At 46.3% G+C, this 27,163-nt stretch overlaps 1 protein-coding gene across 12 annotated transcripts in view; it reads right to left on the bottom strand.

Moving 5' to 3' along the window:
- LOC119162985 (tRNA (34-2'-O)-methyltransferase regulator WDR6) overlaps positions 1-27,163 on the bottom strand; it is a 996,048-nt gene that overhangs the window by 758,081 nt on the left and 210,804 nt on the right. For all 12 annotated transcript variants that reach the window (XM_075884507.1, XM_075884515.1, XM_075884512.1 and 9 more), the window contains one exon: positions 20,874-20,936. In XM_075884507.1, coding sequence (XP_075740622.1) covers positions 20,874-20,936 — 63 coding nt within the window. The remainder of the gene's footprint in view (positions 1-20,873; positions 20,937-27,163) is intronic.

Here is a 27,163-nt window from a genome sequence, read left to right as displayed (position 1 = left end):
CTCATCTGTCATTTTATGTAAGCTTTTCACACAGTCTTTGGAATGTCATTGCCTCCCGGGCGACTGGAAAGAGGGAAAGGTGGTTCCTCTTCACAAATCAGGTGACGTTCATAACCCCCGCAATTACAGGCCCATATCGTTAACAAGTATACCGTGTAAGCTCACGGAACACGTCATCTACTCCCACATAATCACTTTTTTAGAAAACAACTTGTTCCTTAGTGATCACCAGCATGGATTCCGGAAACAGTACTCGTGTGAGACCCAACTTTTCTGCTTTACTAATGACCTTTTTCTTGCCATTGACGCTTCTTCCCTTGTTGACTGTATTTTTCTCGACTTTGCTAAAGCTTTTGACACTGTATGCCATAAACTGCTACTGCTAAAAATAAGCAAACTTAATCTTGATGCTAACATATTAAAATGGATTGAATGCTTTCTAATAGACCGCTCCCAATTTGTAACTGCGAATGAATCCAACTCCCCCCTCTCACCCGTAAGCTCTGGCGTCCCCCAAGGATTCGTTCTTGGCCCACTACTCTTCCTGATTTACATTAACGATTTGCCACATAACATCTCTTCTTCTATTAAACTTTTCGCCGATGATTGTGTTATTTACCGCGAAATTAAAACCCCTTCTGACCACCTTGCCCTTCAGTCTGACTTAGACAATGTTTCATCTTGGTGCGATACTTGGCTAATGAACCTTAATGTTACTAAATGCAAGGTAATGAGAGTCTCACGTCGAACATGTAATATTTCTACTAACTACGTACTTAATAATTCTCCCCTTACTAAAGTTAGCTCTTACAAGTACCTTGGCGTTACAATTTCTGATAACCTTTCCCGGCAGTCTCACATTGACCTTATTAAAAACAATGCTAACCGCACACTTGGTTATTTACGCCGTAACTTCTCCCTTGCCCCGATGCAACTGAAACTTCTGCTCTATAAAACAGTAGTCCGACCAAAGCTAGAATATTCATCATCTGTATGGGATCCCCACGTAAACATCTATATCAGTAGCATCGAAGCAATTCAAAATCGCGCCGCTCGTTTCATTTTGTCGAACTATTCCCGTACAGCAAGCGTAACCCATATGAAGTCAACCTTAAATCTACCTAGCCTATCATTTCGCCGCAAAATCTCGCGCTTGTGCCTCTTCCACAAGTTGTACCATACCATGCACTCACTGAGTAACTCGCTTTTTTTGCCGCCATCCTACATTTAGCTTGGGGCTACCCTTGCACCACTGCCAAGGGAGCCGAGCTCTGGCAAGCGGTATCGGATCTGAATCTTACTTTGGTCACTGACCCCACGTTTCCTACCCGCACTGGAAATTCTTGCTCTAGGGATACTACCCCAGACCTCACCTTTGTCACAACCATGGGGGAGGTATCATGGTTAAACTTAGGAGAAAACTTGGGGAGTGACCATTATATTTTGAGTACGACATTACAAATTCAAGCAAAGCCCCCTAAAGCTTTCAAATTTACAGATTGGGACCTCTTCCGTAAGATCAGAGCGAAGAGCGCAGAAGAGATTAATGACTCACCGAATTTCGACAAGTGGCTGTCTCAGCTGGTCGAAGACGTCAAGTCGGCCACCAAAACGATAGAGACTGATCTACCGGTCAATAAAATGGATAGTAGGCTTGCTCACCTTCTTGAGGCTAAAAGCGCCCTCCTAGCCAGGTGGAAAGCACACCGTATGAATCGAAGACTGCCAAAACCATCGCAAGTCTTAACCAAGAAATAACAACTTATTGTCAGACGCTGGAAAAACAGCATTGGGACGAGATTTGCAACAAGGTGGATGGTCAGATGAAAGTTGGGGGAAAATGGAACCTCCTCAAACACCTGCTGCAGGAGACCAAATCTAAATCCAACCAGACGCGCTTGGTAGACCGAATACTGCACTCAGAAAGGAAGGTTAAATCGGACACGGAAATAACGAAGTGTCTGGCACAGAGATACCTCCCTTTGGACACAACCCGGCCTCCTTCTGGCTACGCGCAATACACGGGATCAAGCAAGATGGAAAACTGGGCTAGTTGGTGAGCATTCATCGTGGTTAACAGCGCGAAACACCCGGACAGGAGCGATAGAAGGACACGGTACAGCGCTGTACCGTGTCCTTCTATCGCTCCTGTCCGGGTGTTTCGCGCTGTTAACCACGATGAACACGGGATCACCAGTCTTCGAGTTGGACAAGCCCTTCCAGGAAGAAGAGGTCCGCACCATCTTAAACAATCTTAACGGGAACTCCAGCCCGGGCCCGGATGGCATTACAAACAAGACACTACACAATTTAGACGATGACTCTATCACCTACCTCACCAAAGAAATCAATCGTATTTGGGAGACGGGGACTTTCCCTGAGCAATGGAAAAGGGCGTCGGTTATTCTCATACCTAAACCTGGCCGGAGTCCCAGTTTTAGCAACTTACGACCCATTTCACTGACGTCCTGTATAGGCAAGGTCGCCGAGCATGTCATCAACGATCGAATATCAAAGCACATAGAGAAGACTAACCTGTTTCCGTACAATATGGTAGGTTTTAGACCACACCTATCTACTCAGGACGTCATGAAAATGCTGAAGCATCACATCATAGATCAGGAGACAAAAGACGTTAGAGCTATTCTCGGTCTGGATCTTGAAAAGGCCTTTGACAATGTCTCGCACTCCCACATACTTGCCTCCATCTCTTCTTGACAATGTCTCGCACTCCCACATACTTGCCTCCATCTCTTCTCTCAACTTAGGAGCCAACTTTCACAAGTTCACCAGCTCGTTCCTCAGGAATAGAAAAGCCACTATACAGCTTGGGGATCTCAAGTCTGAGCCCTACGATCTCGGTTCCTTCGGCACCCCGCAGGGCTCAGTCGTCTCCCCACTGCTTTTTAACATTGCAATGTGCGTCCTTGCTGCAAAGCTCTCAAACCAAGAGGGCATCAAGTTCGCCATCTACGCGGACGACATCACCATATGGAGTGTCGGTGGCTCGGAGGGCTTTGTGGAGAACTCTCTTCAAGAGGCCGTAGACTGTGTTGAAGTCTACATAAATGAAATGGGCCTCAAGCTCTCACCAGCAAAGTCCGAACTTCTCTTATATCGACCCACGAGACGGGGACCCAAACCCAAAAACTGGCAACCACTGGCTGACATCGACATTAGGCTGCACACGGCATCGGGGCAGCGTATTCCAAGGGTGGACTTCATACGCGTTCTCGGCATGATTATCGAGGCTAATGGACAGAACGGCCGCACGATCGACCGTCTGACTTCCAAGGCGGAAGGGGTCATCCAACTAATCTCACGCATTTCCAACAGTCGGGGTGGTCTTCGAGAGCACAACCTCCTCAGACTATTCCATGCATTCTTGATGAGCCACATAAGCTATGTCGCATCTATGCACAGGTGGCAACTCCACGAAAGAAATAAATTGAACATCCTCATAAGGAAAAGCATCAAGAAAGTTCTTGGCATTCCTATGCGCACAAGCACTGAGAACCTTATGAAACTTGGAGTCCACAACACGCTTGAAGAAGTTATCGAGGCTCAACAAACGGCACAGGTTGCCAGGCTTTCGATCACACCAGCGGGGAGAAAGATTCTGATTGACACTGGAGTCAACCCCCTGACGCTCGAAGTGCAAAATACGCCACTCGATGATTATATACACTCTCGCATCAAAGTATGCCCCCTTCCACGAAATATGCATCCACAGTACAACGCGGGCAGGCGTGTCGCTCGAGCCTCCTCTCTTTTAGCTCAAGCTCACAAACAATCGTCTGTTTCATGCTTTGTTGATGCCGCCCAGTATGGCGTCTCCGCTCGCTTTGCGGTAGTATCCGTAGATACTAAGGGTCAGATTTTATCCTCGGCGTCGGTTCGAACCCCTTCTTTTTACAAAGCAGAACAGATGGCCATTGCACTAGCACTCCTTGATCCACAAAGGACTGATATTTATACGGACTCTAAATCCGCTGCTAGGGCCTTCGCTTAAGGTTCCGTTTGCAAGGAAGTTTTGAGAATTCTCGCTCACAAGGAACTCACCCACCACACAATTATTTGGTTCCCTGCTCACCTTGGCTTAAGGGTTGGAGGCCTTCCCAATGTCAACGAGCTAGCCCACTCCAAGGCGCGAGGCTTCACTTACCGCGCCGGGACTTGTGCTTCTCAGACAGAGGAGTCAGCCAGCAGCCTTCATTTTAGGGACATTTTGACGACCTTCAACGAGATCACGAAGCATTATCAATTAGGCCGTAGGTCATTTCCATTGCCACACGAAAAGTTGTCTAGGCCACAGGCAATCTCTCTTCGCATGCTTCAGACGGGAACATACCCTAGCCTCGTAACCTATAGCCATTACTCCGATATTTCAGAACTTTGTCCAGACTGCCAGAATCGCAGTGATTTTAACCACATGCTCTGGAGGTGCCCCTCTTTACAAAGAAAAAATGAAGAATTTTCTGAGAACTCCTTTCATTTAATGCTCACGAGTCCGGTTCTCATACAACAACTCAAGGCTGTCCAGAAGGCCCACGATGCGGCGGTGAGGCTGGGCCTCCCCGTCCCAACGTGGGAGCGGCCCGCGATTCTACCTCCATAAAACGGGGGTGGAATCCTTCAGGACCCCAATAAAAGTTTTTCATCCATCCATCCATCCATCCTACATTTCATCCCACAGCGATTACCACTTCAAAGTTGGAATTACAAGCAGTCGTACAAACCTCCATTTTAATTCATTCGTGCCCAAAACAAGCACGGACTGGAATCACCTTCCCGCTTCCATCGCATCCATCACTGACCCGGCCAACTTCAAGAGTACCATAAACGCATACCCTTTTTAAACATGCTCCATTTGTTTGTACAGATTGCTACTTGTTTTTTCACCACTCCTCTCTATAAGGCCTTGTGCATTGAGAGAAAATAAACGAAATGAAATGAAAAATGAAATGAAATGTGGTGTTCCAAGGTGATCACGTGCTTTCTTGCAGTCGCTTTGTTTTTGTTGGCTTTTTGGCCTGTGTTTTTGGATAAGCATGAGATCTTATCTTTTTTTCTGCAACCTATACAGTCAAACACGGATATATCGAACTCGAAAGGGATTACGAATTAATTCAATAAATGAAAAATTCGATATAAAAAAATAGAAGCCCCGAGAGCTTACCTGTAACGGATCATCACCTACAATTGCTGCATTCAAGAATGACAACTAATTCCGCACACACGCCACAACAAAATGATTAATTTGCGTGAAAAAAATCGATAACTTTGGCCTGCTTCTTCGTTTTTGAAATGTTGAAGACGCTAGTCTTGATCTTATCACAACTCGCGAAATGCGTCCTTTATGTGCTTGTCGCCATCGTCTTCACCGGTTTCCGCAAGTTCCGCCGTCTCGAAGCCTGCCTTGCGGAAGCAGTTCACTACTGTGCCCGTCTTTACGTCTCGCTATGCATAGAAAATCTCCGCAGGAGGAAACATTGCGGAGATTTCCGGCCACTCCTTCGTCATCTACTGCTGAATGTCTTACGCCGGTATACCAAGCTTTCAAACTTAAAAATATATAAATGAATGTCAGGGTAATACGTTCGTTTAACTTTGAAGTGGGGCTTTGCAACTGTGCAGATTTCCCTGGAATATGCGCTTTCACGGTTTAGCACCCCTCCACAACAGCGGAACCCCCTTTACAGCGGGTTACATGGAGACTACACCTTTTCGTTCATTTTGAATACTGTATATACTCGAATGTAAGCCGATGCGTTTTTCGAAAAAACTATATGCAAAAGTCAGCTTAGATTCGAGTACCACGATTTAGCGACCGCTGCCACCTGCCTGAAGGCCCGGATGCGCTAGCGGCATTACGGTCCTTAATGCGCCGATCGCAATGTACCGATTTTGCATGCTGGAGGCTCATTTTCACGATAGCTACGTTAGCTGCGCGGTGACGAGGCCGCTCGGGCCTGTTCAGCAGGAGAATAGGGGTTCTTATCGCTTTCGTACGGTCCATTGTCCCGAAATCAAGCTCCCTCACTGCGTGAACGCAGCGAGGAAGCGAGGGTCGTCGAGCCGGCGAGATTTCATGTTGGAAAAGCCATGAAAAAACAGGAAGATGTGAATCATGTCACGTGATTACTACCGATGAGTGACCGCAGCGAGGGAGCGAGGGTCGTCGAGCCGGCGATACTTCATTTTGGAAAAGTCATGGAAAAACGGGAAGACGTGGACCATGTCACGTGATTACCACCGATGAATGGATGGATTGACATGGCTGTACCCTTAAGATCCGGCGGCGGCCGACACCACCTAGCTGTAATACTTAGTGAACAAAAACTAAATTTTTTTTTCTGTGGTGCTCAGGATGCCTGCTCTGTATTAAAGTAGAATAGAAATACCTAATTTGCTTATTGGAGTTTAAAAAAAATGAATTCCCAGCCAAGTTCGGTTTCCAAAAAAGACAAAAAGAAGTAAAATTCAACCCGACTGTTGCCACATTGGCCACCTATCATCTATCACGTGGTGGACGGCGCAGAGAGGAGGCCAATAGTCAATGGTCATTCTTCAGAAAGCGATTGTGCAGTGTAGTTGTGCCTCTTGCTCACAAAACGCCTGTGTCAATTGTGCTTCAGATTCAATAGCATCAACCAAGCGATGCCACTACAGCGCGGCGTTTAAGCGGAAGGTCGTGTTACATGTGGAAAAGACATCGAACCTACGAGCGCAGTGAGAGTTTGGCGTGCACGAAAAGAATGTGTGACGTTGCCGAAGACAACATGCGGAACTCTTCGGCTGTGCAGCGACTCGCATGGCATTCACTGGACCAAAAACCGGCCGACACCATGTGGTGGAAGAAGTTGTCGGCAAATTTGTTTGAGAACAGAGGGAAGCGGGAATGCCCGTAATGATTGAAATTATTCAGGCAAAGACCAGAAGAGTCGCCATCACAAAGGGTATCTCACGAGCCTGTTTCAAAGTCAGCAGGGGTTGGACAATATGCTTCATGAAACGGTTTGGATTCAGCCTGCGACGACAGACTTCCGCGTGTCAGAGGCTTCCAATTGACTTCGAAAAGAAGCCTGTGAAGTTTCAGCAATACGTAATGGACAAAACGGCGGGAAAATGGCTACCAACTGGAACAAATTGCTAATGCTTACCAGACCCCAGTGTTCTTTGACATGCCGATGACGCAGACCGTCAATGAGAAGGGTGCGAAGGAAGTGAAGCTCAGGATGGCAGGTTGCAAGAAACAGCGAACGAGGGTTGTGTTGTGCTGCACCGCCGATGGGCGGAAACTTCCTACATTCATAATTTTCAAACGCAAGACCATATCGGCGGGCGAAAAGTATTTCAGGAATGTTGTCGTGCTTGTTCGCGAGAAAGGATGGATGTCCAGCGGTTTAATCGAAGACTGGGTGAGAACGGTTTGGGAACGTTGCCCAGGGGCCGCATTGTTCAAGCACTCACTTTTAGTCCTCGACTCCTAGAGCGGCCATCTGACTGACAGTGTCAAGACCACGCTTTCTCGTGCTGGTACGGACATCGCCATAATTCCTGGTGGCATGACCAGCCAACTCCAGCTGCGTAACGTCGCAATTAATAAGCCCTTTAAAGACAGGCTTCATAAGCACTACACCGACTGGCTTATGTCTGAAGAACACGAGTTCACCCCAACCGGACGCATGGAGCGTGCTTCGCTCGGCCAGCTGGCAAACTGGATCGCCACAACATGGAATGAAATCCCAAATGAAATGATAATAACAGCTTTCAAAAAGTGTTGTATTTTCAATGCAATGGACGGCAGCAAGGATGATGCTCTCTGGGATGAACTCAGCAACCAAGAAGACAGTGATGTTGCGGACAATGATCATGACGATGAATAAACTTATGTACCACATGCTTACGAGGTGTGCGCTTGAGTAAGAATAAAGGCTTTGTTTTCTGCCAATACAATGTTCTCTTTTTTTTTTCCATTCGGCCTACATTCGAGGAAAGTTTTCTTTTTTTCTGGCTTTGCCAATTTTGGGAGTCATCCTAGATTTGAGGGCAGCCTAGATTCGGGCATATACAGTACTTCAAAAAATTTTTAATACCTTTAAATTCAAACTAAAGCAAAATTGCATACACTAATATTCGTTTTAATATTCAAAACATTCGATATTCACACAACCCTACTTTTAACTGACAAAGGATGCAGCGGTAACCAGCAGCTACAACATATATTGTAACTGTGGATTCAATACTGCAGCAGTTATTTCAGTATTGAAGGTGGTGAACGGCTTTTAAATAAAACCTAAACCGAGAAATTAAACAATGTTTCATGAATCAACGCATCGCGTTATCGTGATAGTGGATTGAGGACACTTTGGCTTTGGCAGCATCAAAATTTAGAGCAGCAATGTTCCCACTTGTTGAGCGAAACAGCTTCGATAGTATCACTAAACATATAGATTGGCAATTGAAGAACTGAAATAAAAAACATGATCCCTTGGTGCTTGACATTTCTGTCTCTCGTGGGTTTTCTGTCAGCACGTTATCCGAAAAACATAAGAAACACACTCAGTATCTTTATTGTGCATGGTTCATCTAATGAATTGAACGACATTCAATTCATGCCAAATCCTAGTTTTTCGATAATTTGCACACCCCTATTAATAAAACGGCCTTACAGTTTTCAAGTAGAGCTCAACTTCAAATGAGTTCTACTGAATTAAAGATGACTTGATTCCCGGGAATGAATTGTGTCACTTTCATGAGATTGGCTGCCTTGGCACTAAAACAGTCAACGGCACTCTTGGCACTGTGTGAAGGTGGTGGGCAGAACAGACATATTCAACACTGCTAAGTCACCTGCCAGCAGTGGAACCTCAAGTCGCATTCCACCCAAGAAAAGATAAGTGAGCTCATTTCGAAGTTGTAGCTTCTTTAATGAAGGTATCATTTTTGCTCGTGCATCTCACATTACGTTTATTAATTTATTTACATATTTATTTCATATCACTGGAGAGACGCTCATCGTGTTACAATCATGGTAGCCATACCTTCAAGTAAATATCGTATTCATAAGAACAGGTAGGAACTTTATTAGCATGCTTTGATCTTATTTTTCTCTGACCTTGCTGTTGACGCGACTGGTTTTTGCAGCCGCCAAGGAATGAAGATGCCGAGGTGGCAGGAAGGTGAATTCAACAGAGAATTTATTACATTCTGGACATGGCAAGAAAATTTCTCACGAATGAACTCGGTGGGTTATTATAAAAAGTACATTCTCCCCAGATCCCTAGATTGGGGAATGGGTCCAGACTGCACTCTCCAATAACGGGTCCCATAACACTTTCGAGGGTGACGCCCAAACACACTTAGGTGAACATCCACTATTGGGGCGTGGCATCGCACTGCACTGCACCTCTGGCACCGAGGCGTCACTTCGTCGACGTGAAAATACCACTGCGGCGATGCGTCTCATCATGCCCATACCGACACATCAAAAGGACCACCATTTAGAAGTCTCAATTATCGGAACAGGATGTCATCGGGGTTGATCCCACTGCCTCTTCCAGGAAGATGCTGCAATCATATAAACCATCATGGTCGACTCGTGGAACACTTAAATACTTCGGACTACACAGCGCCTCACTTCTTGGCTAGGAAGGACAATACATGGTGAACATCGGGCCAGCAGACCATCGGCGGCTTGTTTCTCGAACAAAAAGCCGCCCCCCCGTCAGCCCAGGAGCCGATCGTAACAGCTTGTCCACCGTCGGGAGACTTCACCTGAGGGTGACCATCTGAATACGTTGCCCGAAGCGTCAATGACAATTGGCGTCCTTTCAGTCCTTTGCCGATGATGCCTAACCTTGGACTTTCCCGCTTGTTCCTCATTGCTTTCTTCCTGAGAATTTGCATAGAAGCACACAACCACAGGCACGAGAGAGCGCCCTGTGTCTGCACTGAGACACACGGAGTCCGAAAAATCATGTAAGAACAACCTTCTTTAAATAGTAAAACTAAGACATGAAACAGCGATCAAAGCATTTTTCTGAGCTTTCACTGAAGCTCCCAATCCCAACACGAGAATAAGCTTAGAATTGAACTGGGTTCGAGAAACATTATTTCTCAAGGAATGTGCCCATCGTGGTGTACTTGTGTGCGAGCGTCAGTAATCCACTGTAAGGCAACCAGGCCTCACACAAATGCGTTATGCTTCACGTTATCTTTTGGTCCCCCAAATTTTGTGCTGCCAAAGCTAGTCATCGATTTCCTTTGAATAGACGAAAAGATAACTATCATGCTGCACCAGCATCAGGGACATTAACACTAAATGTCCGCAATCTCACGTTATAGTGCTACTGCACGGATGCACTACTACTTAGTTGTGCTCTTAGTAGTGTACTACTACTTAGTAGTACTACGTAGTAGCGCACGGATGCACTACTACAGCTTTGTGGTTACCATTCTCATAAAACATATACATAAACTCACAAACTATTTTTTTTTACCAATGTCCACACCTGAAATATGTGAACAAAACAATAAATTAACAAAACAAACTTTCACAAGAACCCTGAAAAAAAATTCACAAGCAAGATCCTTGCTTTGCCGCGCTCACTCATAATCACCTCCTAACATCGCTCTTATTCACCGACTCGTATATATTCTGAGGCACGCTCGGATGCGTGTCGTTATGCAACAACAGAACATTTACCTTTAAAAGAAAAACATAAGACGCCTAAGAAATAAAAAAAACCTAACACTTGTTCACTATCTAATAGTCTAGAAAGTTAAGGAAGACATTTCAAAACAGTCAAAACAAACGTTCAAACAAAACAAACAAATCCGCTATCGACCACTTCCAAAAGCTTACAACTGTCACTCGCTTTTTAGATGAACGTGTGATACTACATTACCGAACAGAGAATTGCACAAGCCATTAGCTTCGCCCCCAAACACCAGCAAGCTGGTGACCTGCGTTCTTCCTCTTACTCAGCTAACTCTTGCAAACCATTTAACTTGAAATCCCATCAAACTTGCCACGAATAGAACGACGGGAGGCTGACTGTCTCTTTTCTTCTATTTTTTACCGAACGCGCCCTTCTTTTTCTTCTTGTACGGTGGCTCGGACGCATGCTAAACAACTCCAGCATTGACGACAAATGCCTCATTCCACTTACCACATGAAAAAGTCTGCTACCTTTCAAGCTAGGTGTGCTGTTTGTCACACTCCTAGCGTCTTGACGCCAATTCCGGCTACACCTCTCTTTGTGGTGCATTTCTGATTCTTCTGCTCGCATCTCTTGCTCATCTGCAGTCTCGCTGCTTTGGTTAGCTGCCTTGCCAGCGCAGTATAAATGATTTGCGTACAAACCATCGTTTACTTCACTCTCCAGATTGGCGGACAACTGAAAGACCCACTCCGATGATTTTTAGACCATGTCAAGGTAATGGTGTTTATGTGTTTCAGAGACACTCTTGTCACGAGCCCAATAGCTGGAATTGAAAATTACTTTTGAAAAATTCAAAATAATTTTTAATAAGCAAAAAGGCACAATACCGAAACCGAAAACACATCGAGCGCTTTGTCTACGCATGACATACTATTTGGTACGAGCCGGAATTCGTATACGTGTCTCGCCGGCACAGAGTATGAAAACTGTGAAAGCCAGACCAGCGAAGCGCAGGTAAAAAAAGCACCACAGAGTAAGGAAGGAAGCTTCTCTGCACCAAACACTGCCGCCGTCGCCTTGTGGCCAGCAGAATAAACCCTGTAGCAGTAAGAATAGTGATGCCTTCGGCTGCATCGCTTACGCTGACATGCCAAACATGATGTCACACAGAAAGTCCTGCCAATAATTCTGGGAGGCAAGGTAAATGTTTCGAGGCAATCTTTAAAATTCATTTGCAAATGATCATTGAGAGGCATGTTTTTTGGCAAAAATGACGAAAATGTGCAAAGGAACCTACCAAGCAAATTTCATTGAGATCCATTGATCTCAAAAAATCAACGGAGTTGGCCTTTAACGCACCTACTAACACAGCAGCCATTTTCTTCCAGTGGTGGGAATGCCTTCCAGCATTTTGGAGCAGCCATTGGAGCAGGCACCATGTGCTTTATAACCAGCTATTTTTGTGTTTGAATCATGCACGGGGGTTTTTCATAATACACACAGAGGAAGAAAATTTAGCTTTAATTTAGTTTTTTGTTCTTTAAGTTTACATAATCATTTCTACAGAAGTAGAAAGTGCACAAAAAAATAAGCAAAAAATCAATAGCAGGATCCTACACAGAAGCGGTGACATAAAGTGAAGGATATTGTACCAACAAACTAGTTGCAGCATGAAGTGCTAGCAGCATGTGCGCACACGCTCCCTCTCATAGGCGTGCACACAGGGAGGCGAGGGGGGGGAAAGGGGCGCAAAGCAAGCCCATTGATTGATTGATTTGTGGGGTTTAACGTACCAACACCACCATATGATTATGAGAGACGCCGTAGTGGAGGGCTCCGGAAATTTTGACCACCTGGGGTTCTTTAACGTGCACCCAAATCTGAGTACACGGGCCTACAACATTTCCGCCTCCATTGGAAATGCAGCCGCCACAGCCGGGATTTGATCCCGCAACCTGCGGGTCAGCAGCCGAGTACCTTAGCCACTAGACCACCGTGGCGGGGCGCAAAGCAAGCCCAATACATTGACATAATAGAGACAGGGCGAAAGGGGGCACAAAGTCAGCCCCATACATTGATATGATACCGAGAAGGCGCTGCGACAAATCTTTGCCCCCCCCCCCCCCTAAAGCAGAACCCTGCGCATGCCTAGGAGCCCCCCTCCACGCCCACACAGATTCAAAGCTTGTTACTGCAAAACCTCATTGATACGTACAAGAGGGCGTTGAAAAGCTCCCAAGCCACGCTGCCTTAGGAATAAAGGGAATAGTGGCCTGGAAACTTTTGACCCCCCTGTACATAAGTGCCAAGAACGCGGCTAGCAGCGCACTCAACGTAGTATTATTCCCTCAGCACTCGACATAGCATTATTCACCAAGTACCAATTTTTCACATGTGCCATCGCCGCTAAAAAAGGAAAAAGTACATTTCCATAGCAAATATTGCCTAAAGTGCTAACCACAAAGCCATTACTTTCTGTTTGCCAATATTCAGAAATGATTGGCGACCAAACAAGTTGCAGTACAACTTTCTGCACCCATTCAGTACCTAAAGGATGAGGCCCCATGGAAGTCCCAGTTGAGGAAGCAACTAGTAAACACACAGCTAAAAAGCGAGCCATTGTTAATTCGCCGTGTAGCAGCTCTACTATGAAGGCTGAATCGTAAATCAAAGACGCCATCGAGTAAATTAGCATCACGATTGGAGCCATCAAGGCTACGCTTGATGGCCTAGTGGAAGGTTAAAATTCACTCAGTCTCTGACACGACAAGTCATGTATTCTCCATGACTGAAACCACTTCAGCTCACAGTGGCCTCGCTGCGGGAAACCGTGCGATTTAGAGCACATGCTTTGGTGGTGCCCCTTGTTACGTGCAAATAAGGACCTCACAAAGCAGAAATGAAACTCGGAAGTGAAGAGCTCAGAATATCAGCATCAACTTTGGGGTGTCCAGGCGGTAAGGCTAGGTAAGCTAGGCGGTAAGGCTGAGGGATAAGGCTAGGTCTAATTGTCCCCACGTGAGAGCGGCCCGCAGTGTCGCCCTAACACGTGGCACTTCTCCTGATCTGTAAGTAAAGTTCTTCGTACTGTATTGGCACTCTCACATGGTCGTCCGGTGGCACACAGTGCCGATGTCAGGGAGCATTCCGAAACTACTGCAGAGTCTGGGATACGCAGCCGACGCAGTGACTGCCATAGTGACCAAATGGATATAAGTGGCTGTCCGCGATAAATGGGTACCGCAATCTGCTACTTAGCAAAACAGACATAACTTTCTTGAGACGCGGTACAGTCGCAGGGAGCCAGACGTCTACAAGCTACTTGCGCGCAGCACTCCGCCTACGTGGAGTACACACCGTGCCGAGTCGCTTGCGCCCAGGTCCGCTTCGGACCACGCACAGATGCTCCATGATGATCCAAGCTAATGATCCAACAACATGATGATCCAAGCTCTCCGCGAGCGATGCTCTAGTAGTCCTGCAAGTGAACAGAGGTCCATTTGGGTTGCAACCTAATTGAAAGTGTGCAGTACGTATGGTTATGACAGCGCTACGCTTGCCGTCTCGGTGCCCGCGATTCACAACGCTAAAATCCGCAACAGGAAGCTGCTTTCGTTTCTGCAAATCTGTGCACGCTGAACGCGGTCCCGCACAACGATCAAGACGACAGCGATAGGCCCCGCTGCCCACTCAGGGAGTTGGCGGCTATTAAAAGCATGCCACACACGCAGGCTTTTTATCGGCGATGCCACACAGATGCGCTTTTCACTGGTCACTACGTCCCCTTCGTTCTTTGCCAATAGTTACCAGAAAAAGTCCCACCGTGATCGCGGGGAAGTCGGAATAAGTGATCGGCTGATTTCGTGCTGTTGAAGCAGTGTAACAGTACGCAAATGCAGCAGCGCAAGTGTATAAAATGGCAACCATTGCGTAATATCAGCTTACAATGTGTGGTGTAAACATTACTTCCGGTTCCAATACCACCTTGTGGCCCAGCAATGGCAGAGATTAGACAAGAAAGACCCTTTTTCAGAAGTATGGCAAAGTAATTTTCAGTTGGCGCAGGTTGGCGCAATTGGGGCAGGTTCTCACCACTGCCAAGGAACCTACCTCGAATTTCTTGATTGATATGTGGGGTTTAACGTCTCAAAACCACCATATGATTATGAGAGACGCCGTAGTGGAGGGCTGCGGAAATTTCGCCCACCTGGGGTTCTTTAACGTGCACCCAAATCCGAGTAGACGGGTCTACAACATTTCCGCCTGCATCGGAAATGCAGCCACCTCAGCCGGGATTTGAGCCCGCGACCTGCAGGTCAGCAGCCGAGTATCTTAGCCACTAGACCACCTCGAATTTCTTAGAGCTGCCCCTAACGGCATTGTACTCTTAGCTCTCTACTTTTGCTCCATCTCCTGAAACCACCCCAGTGTTCCGTAGACATGGATGCAAATCTCCTTGGACACCGAATACAGAATCCACCATAGGGAAACCCTCACTTTGTGTCTGTGCCAGATGATCTACAACTGTCTTACTGCTTCCCTAGAATTCTCCTGGCACAGCACCTCGTTGCACTTACTCTGGCCTTCGGTGGCTAGCACCACCTTCCTGCATTTTTCATGCCTTATCCTGTTTCTACATCTGTTCCTGCTCCTTTAATACACATTCCCGAAGTGCTCGAGATCTGCCTTCTTGTTTTTGCTTTCAGCAATTACTTCATGGAGTTGAGATGCAGGCATATGGATGTCTACTTCTATGTCGAGATGCCAACACAAGTTTATAGGTTATCCCTCGTCAATCTCATCAAGTCCATGGCTACTACTTTGCTTTGGCTCAGCTCAGACAAACATAAACACACCAGCATTTCAATTATGAGTCTACAAATATTGAAGTCTGGCGAACCCCAGAACGAAGACCAAAGCTAAACCACACAAGCAGTACCACAAGTAAAAGTACCACAAGGCCAACTTACCTCACCATCTTTTTTCCTGTTTCTCCTTCGCTCTTCCACTCTCTCCAACATCTCAAAAATCTCCCGCAACGTATCCTTATCTGTTTCTACCAAATTACCTGAGCTATACTGCTTTTCCTTGCTTGCTCAGATGATCGCTGAGTGCTGCTCTGTGCTGAGATAGCAACCACAATGTGTAGGCAGTTGCCAGATGTATCTATCATTTAACGGGTCTGGGCTAAAAGACTCGATACATCTCAAGCGCAAAGCCAGGCACTCGCCCAATACCATGTGGTCGTACGCTGCGTCAATCCAATCAAATTCCAAGTCTAGGGCTTTCAGTTGACCTCAGGACCATGTCGCTCTCCATCACAGTCTTATCCCACCGTCCGCCATCCAGTTGTTGCGACCGGCCTTTGCAGCCATCGGAGACCCGGGATGAAGATGCCGAGGAGGTAGAAAGGTGAACTTACCGGGGGATCTATTACACTCTGTACATGACGAAAAAAATCACTCACGGATGAGCTCGTTGCTCACTATAAAGAGTACATTCTCCCCAGATCCCCAAATTCCATACCACTTCCAAGGGTGGTATGGGGTGGTATGGTTCCAAGGGTTGTATGAGCTCGGTAGCTGTGCGAACGCGCAGCCTAATCTGTTTGCCTTCATCATGCAGGTACTCACGATGCCTTCAAAGTTGTTCCTGCTGTTTCTCATGCCTGGCTTCATCGGACCGTCAACAATTCCCGCCCCCTTCCACAGCAGCACTTCAAACTTGAATCCCGCTACTATCGCACCGGATCCAGCAATAGCGCCACCACTGCAAACCTTGAGCCTCGACCACACGTGGACTACCCCATCAAGACAGACATCATCTGCAGCCACGACTACAAAACAACCGCCCCTGTCCGCGCCGCATTGTGGGCTCGGTAGCTGTGCGAACGCGCAGCCTAATCCGTTTGCCTTCATCATGCAGGTCAGTAACAGAAGTGCTTTTCTTGCTAAGAAATCGAGTAATTATTTTTTAGTTCAGCTGCCGAGCCCACGGTGCTGTGTTGTGATTATTGTTAAGTGTGTGCAGGTCATACACTCTTTTTTGCTTTTGGAGGGGGATGTCGAAACTAACCCTGGGCCTCCCACTGGTGAAGACTTGCTTACTGAATTGCAGAAGCTATTCACTGGACAGAATAAGCTTATTTCCGACATGCAGGAAATTAAAAACCAACTAAAAACGACGGACGTAACAATAACAGATTTGTGCAAAAGCATCACTGACCTTGAAAAACATTGCACTGCCCTTTCATTCATGCGCACAGAGCTGGTTGACCTAAAGACACTCACAAACGAAATGACTCACAAGATCTGTAATCTCGAATCTCGTGTAGATGACAGTGAGAACCGTTCGAGACGTAACAATTTTATATTTTATGGCATTCTGGATACTACTAAAACTGAAACGTATTCGGACTCGGAAGAAATAATCGTCCGTCACTGCTGTGACACACTCCAACTAACAATTCCTCCCTCAGAAATTGAGCATGCGCACCGCCTGGGGCGCTTCTCAGAAAACCGCATTCGACCCATAATTGTAAAGTTTCAATCATCCAAGACAAAAGAACTTATCCTTTCCAACGGCCGCAAATTCAAGGACACAGGCTTCAGCGTGGGCGAGGACTTCTCCCCTGCCGTACGTCATGCGTGCAAACATATAATTACTTTTGCAAGAACTAAGTCAACAGCTTTCACTGTGCACTTCAAAATCCTCTTTTCTCATAACTAAACGCTACGACAAGACATCGCAGTCTGTGAAAGAAATAAAATAGCAATCATGCTGTCCTCGACCAAGGCCAACCTCCCCCCAAATTGTCCCCAAATCAGCTTTTTCGTTTTCCGTGATCTCCACTAATATTAGAAGTATCAATTCAAAGCGAGAACATATTTCAAATCTGGCTTTGTCATCCAACAGCGACTTTCTTATATTAACCGAAACATGGTTAAATGACAGCGTCTCAGATCAAGGGGTCTTGGCCGATTTACCTAATTTTCAGCTATTTCGGAAGGATCGAAAAGATTAGAAGGGAGGAGGAGTTCTTGTTGCCAGAAACCAAAAAATAACCTGCTCGTTAGTTAACCTGTCATCTGACCTTGAAATTATTTGGATTCTTTGTTCTGCAAAGCCCCAGTCAGTATTACTTGGCGTCTGCTACAGGCTCCCGAAGAGCTATCCTGACTTTTCTAATAACCTTAACGACGTCTTAAACGAAGTTACAAAAAAGTACCCCAACGCCCCCGTAGTTTTGTTCGGTGATTTTAATTTTCCGGGTATTAACTGGCTTAACCAAACCATGCCATCACAGGCACAAGGCAAAGCCGGGGCTTTCCTGGACGTTTTTTTTAATTTTAATCTTTCACAAGTGGTAACTGCACCAACACGCGTAACACAAGAGTGTGAAAATATTTTGGACCTAATACTAACCAGTCACCCAGATGACATGGTCTCGATTAATTATCTCCCCGAAATAAGTGACCATAAGGTCATCCATACCGAATTTGCATTTAAACCGTTAATTCATCAAAACACCCAGAAAATCATTCGGTTGTACGACAAGGGGAATTATGAAGCAATAAATTTGGCACTTAACGCATTCTTATCCAGTTTAGAAACTACTTTCTTTTCCCGGTCCGTCGAAGAAAGCGTGACACTGTTTAAGGACAAGGTCAATGAATCGACTGACAAGTTTATTCGGAAATCAGGCTTCCGCGCAAACTGCCAAAAGCCATGGTTCTCTAAATCTCTGAATAGATTAGAAAACAAGAAAAAATGCCTGTTTAGATTAGCAAAAAGACTAGAAGACTCGCAAAAGTGGCAGAAATACTACGCAGCTGAAAAAGCTTATTTATGTGCAGTTCAAGACGCAAAGAATTATTTTTTCAACGTTGACTTACCAAGCATGCTGACTAACAACCAAAAAAAATTTTGGCAGATTTTGAACCCCCCCCCCCCCCCATACTGCCTGAATTACTCTTACCAGTGAATCGGGTCACGTATTCACCGATGATCAATGCGCTAACATCTTCAACACCGCTTTCTCATCCGTGTTGACCAAAGAAAGTAACGTGTCATTTACAATACCACCAACTATTATAGAGTGTGCTATGCCACTGGTATCATTCACTGCTAATGGAATTATGTGCTTAATCGACAAATTAAAACTTTCCTCCTCTTCTGGTATTGACGAAATCAACTCCAAATTCCTTAAGAATACAAAATATATTTGTGCATCTTTTCTATGCTTGCTCTTCTCACAGTCACTTTAAACAGAACGCCTACCAGATGACTGGAAGAATGGGAAGGTCGTTCCAATTTTCAAATCGGGTAACAAAAATTCACCATTAAACTATCGTCCCATATCTTTAACCAGCGTTCCCTGTAAAATAATGGAACACGTCATCTACACGCATACCATAGACTTTCTTGATTCAAACAGCTTTTTCCATCCAGCACAACATGGGTTCCGCAGAGGTTTCTCTTGTGAAACGCAACTGGCCTTATTTGTTCATGATTTGCATACTAACCTGGACTGTAACTTACAAACCGATGCCGTATTCTTAGATTTTTTCAAAGCGTTCGACAAAGTACCCCATTCTCGACTGTTACTAAAACTTTTTCACCTTCACCCGAGCATGCTAAATTGGATCAGAGAATTTCTTACAAACCGCTCCCAGTCTGTTAATGTACCTCTAATCCTCTTCCAGCAACGTCCGGAGTACCCTAGGGCTTGGTTCTTGGTCCCCTTTTATTCTTTATATACATAAATTACTTGCCTTCAAACCTAACCTGTAAAACCCGCCTGTTTGCTGATGACTGCGTTATATATGACACTGTTACTGACACTTCAAAACAGTCATTTTTACAAGCCAACCTGAACTGCCTCCAAGAATGGTGTGAGCACTGGCTCATGGAACTTAACCCGAGTAAATGTAAAGTCGTTTCATTCCATCGCTGCCGCATGCCGCTTGTGTATCTGTACGCAGTTAATGTCATCTCCCTAGAAAATGTTGCGTCATACAAGTATTTCGGCGTCACTCTTTGTAACGATCTTTCAAGGAACATACACGTCACTAATATCATTTCATCTGCAAATAAAACACTGGGTTTCCTTAAACGCCATTTACGCCTCGCTCCACAACACGTAAAATTACAAGCATACAAATCCATCGTTCGACCTAAACTAGAATACGCATCGTCAATTTGGGACCCTCGACAATCTTATCTTACACATGCCATCGAATCGCTTCAAAACCGGGCCGCTAGATTTATTCACTGTTCATACTCTTCCACTGTCCGCGTATCTGGATTGAAAGCAGAATCTGGTTTACCAGATCTACAACTTCGCCGTCGTATTGCCAGCCTGTCAGTGTTCCACAAACTTTTTCATAGTCCCTTGCATGCCCCACCTTATATTGTTCCCGCAACACGCATATCTCACTGCACGAGCCATTTGCTTCAAGTTGCTCGGCCACGTTCCCGGACTTTTACTTTTTCTGCCTCATTTTTCCCACGTACCGCACCAGACTGGAACGGCCTTCCCAGTGAAATCGCAACCATTCTCTGCCCTTCCTCGTTCATAGAAAATATCAATAAGCACTTTCTATGTTAAATCTTTGGCTTCTATGTTTTGTCTTTATAATTACCCACCCCTTATGTAATACCCCCTCGTGGGTCTTTAAGGAAATAAAATGAAATGAAATGAAAGGGTGACGCCCACACCCACCCCTGTAAACGTCCACTATTGGGGCATGGTCACTGCACCGTACCTCTGGCACCAAGGTACCCCTTCGTTGTTGTGAGAAGGCCGCTGGGGCAATGGGTCCCACGCTCATACCGACGCAATCACAAGGATCACCGTTTATCACGCTCAATAAGCAGGACGAGTTGTCGTTGGGGCTAACACAGCCGTCTTTTGCAGGAAGATTTCGCGACCACGAAAATTACTGAGGTGTACTCATGCAACACCTTATGGTTTCGTACTGCACAGAACCTCACTTCACGGCTAGGAAGGTCAATACAGGGCGAACATCAGGCGGGCAGCCTTTCTGCTACTTGTCTGATGAACAAAAGACCCCGCAACCCTGTCGACCCAGGCGCCGATCCTAACACTCCACACAATGTTGAGTAATCTGCCATTGTAGGCACCTTGAAAGTGACTCGAAGTTGCAGAGCACAAAGAAGGTTGCAGAGCACAAAGCTTACCCCTGGTGCTGTCATTCTGTTGATGAGGTTTCCTGGCAAGCCCCAGAAGCAGATATGACCATCCTGTATGACAAAACATAAAAAAAGATTAAGAGAGACACTAAACCAAGGAGAGAGCCACTTGTGTTAATGACAAGTGACTACTAATGGAGAGGTGCGGAATACAGAATCCGGATATAATTTTTGTTGGCGACTGCTTAAATTACATTAAAGGTAAAATTAAAGAAGAGTTACAGAAAGTACACTCATAGTTTAAATGAAACCACCTAAATGTCAACACAGAATGCAAATTATTCAAAAACTCAAGTGCCAAGGTTAAACATGAGTCTAGATATCGCACTACTGCATTGAATAGCCTTGTTTATGTACTTAGGAGTGATATTTGACTCAGATATAAACAGTCAATGGCATACAGAAAGACATGCCCAAACAAGCATATGGGTATCACCATATCACACACTACTGAAGGCCCATGATTGTTTTGGTGCAACAATTCTATGCATTCTATATTTCGCATTCGTGGTCACTTAAGCTACTGCATGGCATCATGAGGCAGTACACATTCTGGGAATCGAGGCTAGCCCGCCACCAATGTGCGGGCTTTGTCGCCCATTTCTGCCATTCTCATGTCCTGACATGACTCTCCCCTCCCCCGCGGTATGTCGCGCTGAGAGAGCGGGAGTGATGTTTAACCCCTCTCACCTGGTAGCGGATGTCAACTGTGGTGCCATGCGCAAAGTCTCTCGGGACGCTTCGTGCACGCGCGCGTCGAGAGTGAGAAACTTTTTGGGACGACGTAGGGGGAGCACACATTTCTTTCCCGTCTGTCGGCACCTTTTATTTGGGGCTCATTCTGATTTCGCCAACGGCACCTTGCGCCCGCAGCAAACACTCACTTTTCGTTGCCTCTTTCAAATGCTAGGCTGAAGAGCAGTGAGGTGTCTTTGCTTATGGTCCTGCTACGCTGATCCGTATCTCTCGAAGCCAATGCAAGCGAATTTTGCCCTTGCTCAAACGATCGGTGTCCCCAACCGTGAAAACAACCCAGCATAGTCGTGAAAGCCAATTCGTCCTCAGCGGCACGTCACCGTGAATCCCTTTTGCCCAAGTAGACGTGCTTACGGCACCCTGTGTAGTACTTCTCGCCCATGGCGTGGATAAGCCCATTTGATTGATATTCAAGATTGTTTATTGTCTCTTTTTCATTTTCACCAAATACATGCATGAATGTCTGGATCCTTAGCCTATTGGCTAGTAATGGATCCATTAAAAACATAATACAAATGAATCAGGGGCTATGTATGTACAACCACATGTTTGGGGGGAAATGTAGTATATACAGGTGTTCAAAAAATTGTCCATAAAAAGCATGTGTATGAATAGGAAAGACACATTCAAGATAAATTACAGTGCTAAAAACAAACGCTCGGTTTATACAAAAACTATGAATAAGACAGCTGTGTATAGTTCTCATTGCAATAACACACATACAGAAGACCACACGTCAGGACTGCAGTACATCGTCAGTGGTAGAGGCTGCAAATTTTATCGTCGTCCCCAAAACAGCAACAGTAGGAAAAACATGTACAAGGTATCATAAGTTGATGTTATTTTCAATTTTTATTTTTTTTTTCCCTACTTTTTGTTCTTCGATAAGCTGGATGTTGTGTGATCCAAGAAAAAGTCTTTTAAAGCCTGATCTATCCTGGTTGATTGTAAAACGGATGACGGGAGATCATTCCAATCTTTAACCCCGGCGTACTTGAGACGGCGTTGTCCGTATGTGTTATGAGAGAGAGGGATTAAAAATTTGCCTTCGGAGGTAGAGCGACTACTTTTACCTGGTGTTTGGAAAATAGTTCTAGGAAAGGGGAAGTTGTTACAAATTATTTTATATACCAAGAGAGTTATACGATAATCTCGTAGCGTAAGCACGGGCATTATTGCGGTTTTGGAAAATAGAGGCTGAGAGGGTCTACGAGGGGGAACATGGTTTATTATTCTCAAGGCTCTCTTTTGTAGGCATATTATGTGCTTGATGTATGTGTGATAGGTGAATCCCCAACACTCGATGCAATATGTTATCTGAGATTGGAACAGAGAGAAGTAGATGGTGCGCAAGATATCAGTTTCAAAATGCTGTCGAGCTTTGGTCAGGGTAAAACAGACAGAGGAAAGTTTCTTCCCCAGTGTGTCTAAATGGGGCTTCCAGTTTGACGCATCGTCCAGCATTACGCCTAAATATGAGATCCTACCGACTTTTTCTATTTCTGTATCATTGACCTTCAGCTTGCCCATAGTGAAGTCTACAGGCTTGCAAGGGGATTTAAAAACTATATATTTGGTTTTATCGGTGTTTAAAGTAAGCCTATTTGTTGTGAACCACTCGCTGATTTTTAAACGGCTTTTTGCGGCTGACCCTTTTGTAACGGGTTCTGTACTGCGTTTTTGATGTTGCCACAGGCAATAACAGTTGATACTTGTTTTGAAAGCAGTATTATGTACTTGCCATGCTGCCCTCAACGCCTTGGCAGTCCGAACGTACTCCTTCGCCGTACACCTTCAGGATACGTGTACACTACACTGGCACCCAAGGTGGTATCAAAAAGCTCAAAGCTTTTCAATGCTCTTAGCAAGTCAGTTCACCTGAGCGATTCAGGCTTGTCGCAACATGCCTGCTTCGTGGCATTTTCCTCTGCTGACCTTTTTATTGCACAACAAGGTCGCTGCCTCTATCGACGGGCATCTTTCTGCACCTGTCCGTGTCGTCACCCCCTGTCGTGGTGAACACACCACCAACGTGGCAACTGGCGTGCTATCTCGTGCCCCCTGTTGTCTGCCGAGAACCTTGATCCCAGTGCGACAGCCGCTCGTAGTGCCTTTGCACATGCAAGCATCGGGGGTGAAACGGTGGCTTCGCCGTCGTTCGGTGGAAAGGGCAAGTCCCCATGCGTACAAACCTTGGCTGCTACCCAGGTAAGCAGCGCACCACGTAGCGGCCGAGCCGGGGAGTTTTCCAAAGACCACGATGCCGAAAACGAACCCGTGACGCTGACGCACACCGCGGTTGCTGTGGTCCTGTGTGGGCGCGTTACCATTCTTTTTGGGAGAATGGTATCGATTCCCATTTTTGGGGGGAACGCCATTACGCTGCTTGCTCTGCAGCGGGCGCGAATAGGGGGCTCGAACCAGCGTGTGTCGCCGAGTCCCTGGCGGATTCATTTTGCTGGGCCATGACGGGCTCCTGCTGTACTATATAGCCACTGATGAGAAGTCTGCGGATAGGTTTAAGGTGGCTATGCCCAAAAAAATTGGGAGCCGCACAGTTGCGATCCTCTCACAACAAACTCATGGCCAGTCACCAGAGTGGCTCGACAGTTTTTGCAAACTGAGCAATACTATGACCTGGCCCGGCCCGAAGCGTGACATTTATCGCTATTGCCGTGCCTGCCACGTCTGAAAAATGGTGGAACCAAGGGTTGGCAAGCCGCCCGGTCTTATGAACCGATCGTCAGTGAGCATTCGTGGCACGTACTTGCTCAGAAAAAACTCGGTCGTGCCCATATCACAGACCTGAAAGCCTTCGTATCACGGTCTCACGAGCTCGTGTGAGCGCCCAGCGGCACTTAGAGCAGGCAACAGGGCACACCCAGAGCGGCAGATCGCATTCGGACACCGCAGCGATATAATCTGAGGAAGCGGTCACCTTCGTGATTTCCCGCTGGACGGCGGACTTTTTTCACAACCTAAGGCCCTCAGTTTACTGTCTAGCCTCAGTATGGTTAGCTTCTTTACGGCCTATTCTTGTAAAGAAGTCGGCCCCGCCCAGTTTGCTTCCAGTTTTTTAGGGGGAGAAGCTCCTTAGGGCGTGGGTCTGTACATCCCGTGGGGTTTGTTGTTGGTGATGTACGTAGCCACGGGTGGCACATACCCGCTCTAGTTTGAGTATGTGCCACCAATGGCGGTATTTGTATGAGGAACTAGATGGTGGTACTTGTAGCTGGTGATGCTTGTATGCTCCTAACGTATATGTCAGAAATGCCAAGGCGTACATAGACATGGCATTAAAAGAGTACAATACAAAGTACAAGAATGCACCGTCCATACTCGTTGGTGATTTCAAAGTTGATATCGTAAACACGACCAATAATTGGCTTATCCAACATGTGGCTTCTAGATATGCACTCAGATGTATATCGTATGACCATGTGAAGCCAAACACAGTCCGAGAACACAGTCCACGAAAGCAGTACTGTGTACTTGCCACGCTGCCCTCAACAGCTTGGCTGTCAGAACGCACGTGTGCAGCGACATTAGTCACGCGAGGCAACGGTGACGGTGTGCCCTGCGGCTCGCTAAGACCGAACCCAACCTAGCGGTCGTACTTTTTTGGAATACGCGTGCGTTACAATATAAAATTCGTATAATATGTATTAGCCATCTACAAAAAAAAGCAATTAGGGTTATCAAATGAAAAAACTTTATAAGGGTTACCTCATTCTCAAACTGCAAGGATAATGCAAAACTACAGTTTCAACAAGCACATCTACTACGGCTGGTCTCTGTTCACTTCTCCAGTGTTGCTGATATAGTGCTTAGAAAAAAAAACATCAGCCGTTCCTATTAAGCACTTTCCGTTGCCTGCACTCCATGTAAAATCTGCAGCGTACAGCCTGGTTCAATTTACCAGTTGCCCGAAATTCCTAAGATAGAAGGCTTACAAAATATCACAGCGCTCCTCATTTAGAATTCTATTCCATACCGACTCATGTGAAAGAGGCGAATAATTTTTCTATGGCCATGAAGTGCTTTATTTGCAGTTTTAATTGTTCTAATTATATAAGTGGTCACTTTGTCTGCTGTTGTTCTATGTTTATTTATTAATGTTTTTCTAATTTGTATCCAATTTATTGTCTTTCCTCGTTGTTGTAACCACTCACAAATGTAGGCATGCCACACAATTGGTACCATTATATACCTGCCAAGTACATGAAGTCTGAATCATGGAGACTTTCAAAATGAAGGAGAGTTTTGAACACTCATTATGGCTTATACAAGACACGGGCAAGTTTCCCAACTACATTAAAAAAACATATTTCAGTGTTACGAATGTCAAGGGTGTAGAGGTCGCCACCCTTCAGTCATTTAGTTCGGCTGCCACTAGCATGTGGCGCCCCGGAGATTGTATATATTCTGCCCCGAATAAAGTGGGGGGGCCCTTTTTTGTTAGCTGAGCAGCTGTTGTGCGTATCGTCTCTCTCCGCGGGCACGGGCCGCTCGTGCTCCGGCACGCTCGCGCGGCACCAGTCACAATACATGGTGTCAGAAGTGGCTGCGTAACGCCCCCTCATCCCGAACTCGCCCGTACCGCACGACGATGGCCCTCGACGGAGTGGCGCCGAAAAAGCTCAGCCTCAACTTCCAGCCGCCCGCACCGTTCGACTTTGTGAACCCGGGAACCTGGCCAACATGGCTCAGCCGCTCAAGGACTACGCTGTTGTTTCCGGCCTGACTCAAGCATCCGGCGACATGCAGGTACGCTCATTGTTGTACTGCATGGGGCCGCAGGCCCGCCCACTTCTTGAGACGTTCTCGCTCGACACCGCATCACTCGCCTCATTTCAAGCGGTTGCCGCCAGCTTCACCGACCACTTCGTGCATCTGGCGAATTAACTGCACGAGTCGTTGCGTTTTCACCGGCGTGTTCAGTTACCCGACGAGAGCGTTGACGCCTACTACGGCGAACTGTGTAGAATGGTGAAGCGGTGCAACTATCCGTCAGCTGAGGTGGAGCAAAGGCTTGTACGCGATAGATTCGTCGTCGGCCTCCGCGACTCGCGCCTTTCGGACCAGCTTTGCCGGAACGCGAAGTTGACGCTCAAAGAAGCATGGATGCAGGCCCGTCAATCAGAAGACGCCGACAAAGAAAAAACGTTGCCTCACAACTGCGCAGAGCACTCCCACGAGCTACACCTCGACGTCGTACGAGATAAGAAGTTCGCCTCTCGCCGCCGCAACTAGGATAAGCGGCCTTCGCCCCCGCGGAAAGCAGAGCGCTCCTGCCAGCCGTCAACATGTGAATTCTGCGGCCGCGCGCCACATCCACGTTCTAACTGCCCTGCTCGAAACTCCGTCTGCAACTTCTGCAAAAAGAAAGGACACTTTGCGGAAGTGTGCCGCGCGCGGCAGGCAAAACGGAAGCTCGGCTCCGTTCAGCTACACGCTGTCGGGACGCTCGCCGCGGCAAAGTTCGTCGACATCACCGTTGACAACTACACAGTGCAGTTCAA

This window comes from Rhipicephalus microplus, unplaced genomic scaffold, assembly GCF_043290135.1.
Source record: "Rhipicephalus microplus isolate Deutch F79 unplaced genomic scaffold, USDA_Rmic scaffold_34, whole genome shotgun sequence".
In the NCBI taxonomy this organism is placed as follows: domain Eukaryota; kingdom Metazoa; phylum Arthropoda; class Arachnida; order Ixodida; family Ixodidae; genus Rhipicephalus; species Rhipicephalus microplus.
Note: the sequence above shows the minus strand (reverse complement) of the source record. Positions and strands in the feature narration are given on the sequence as shown.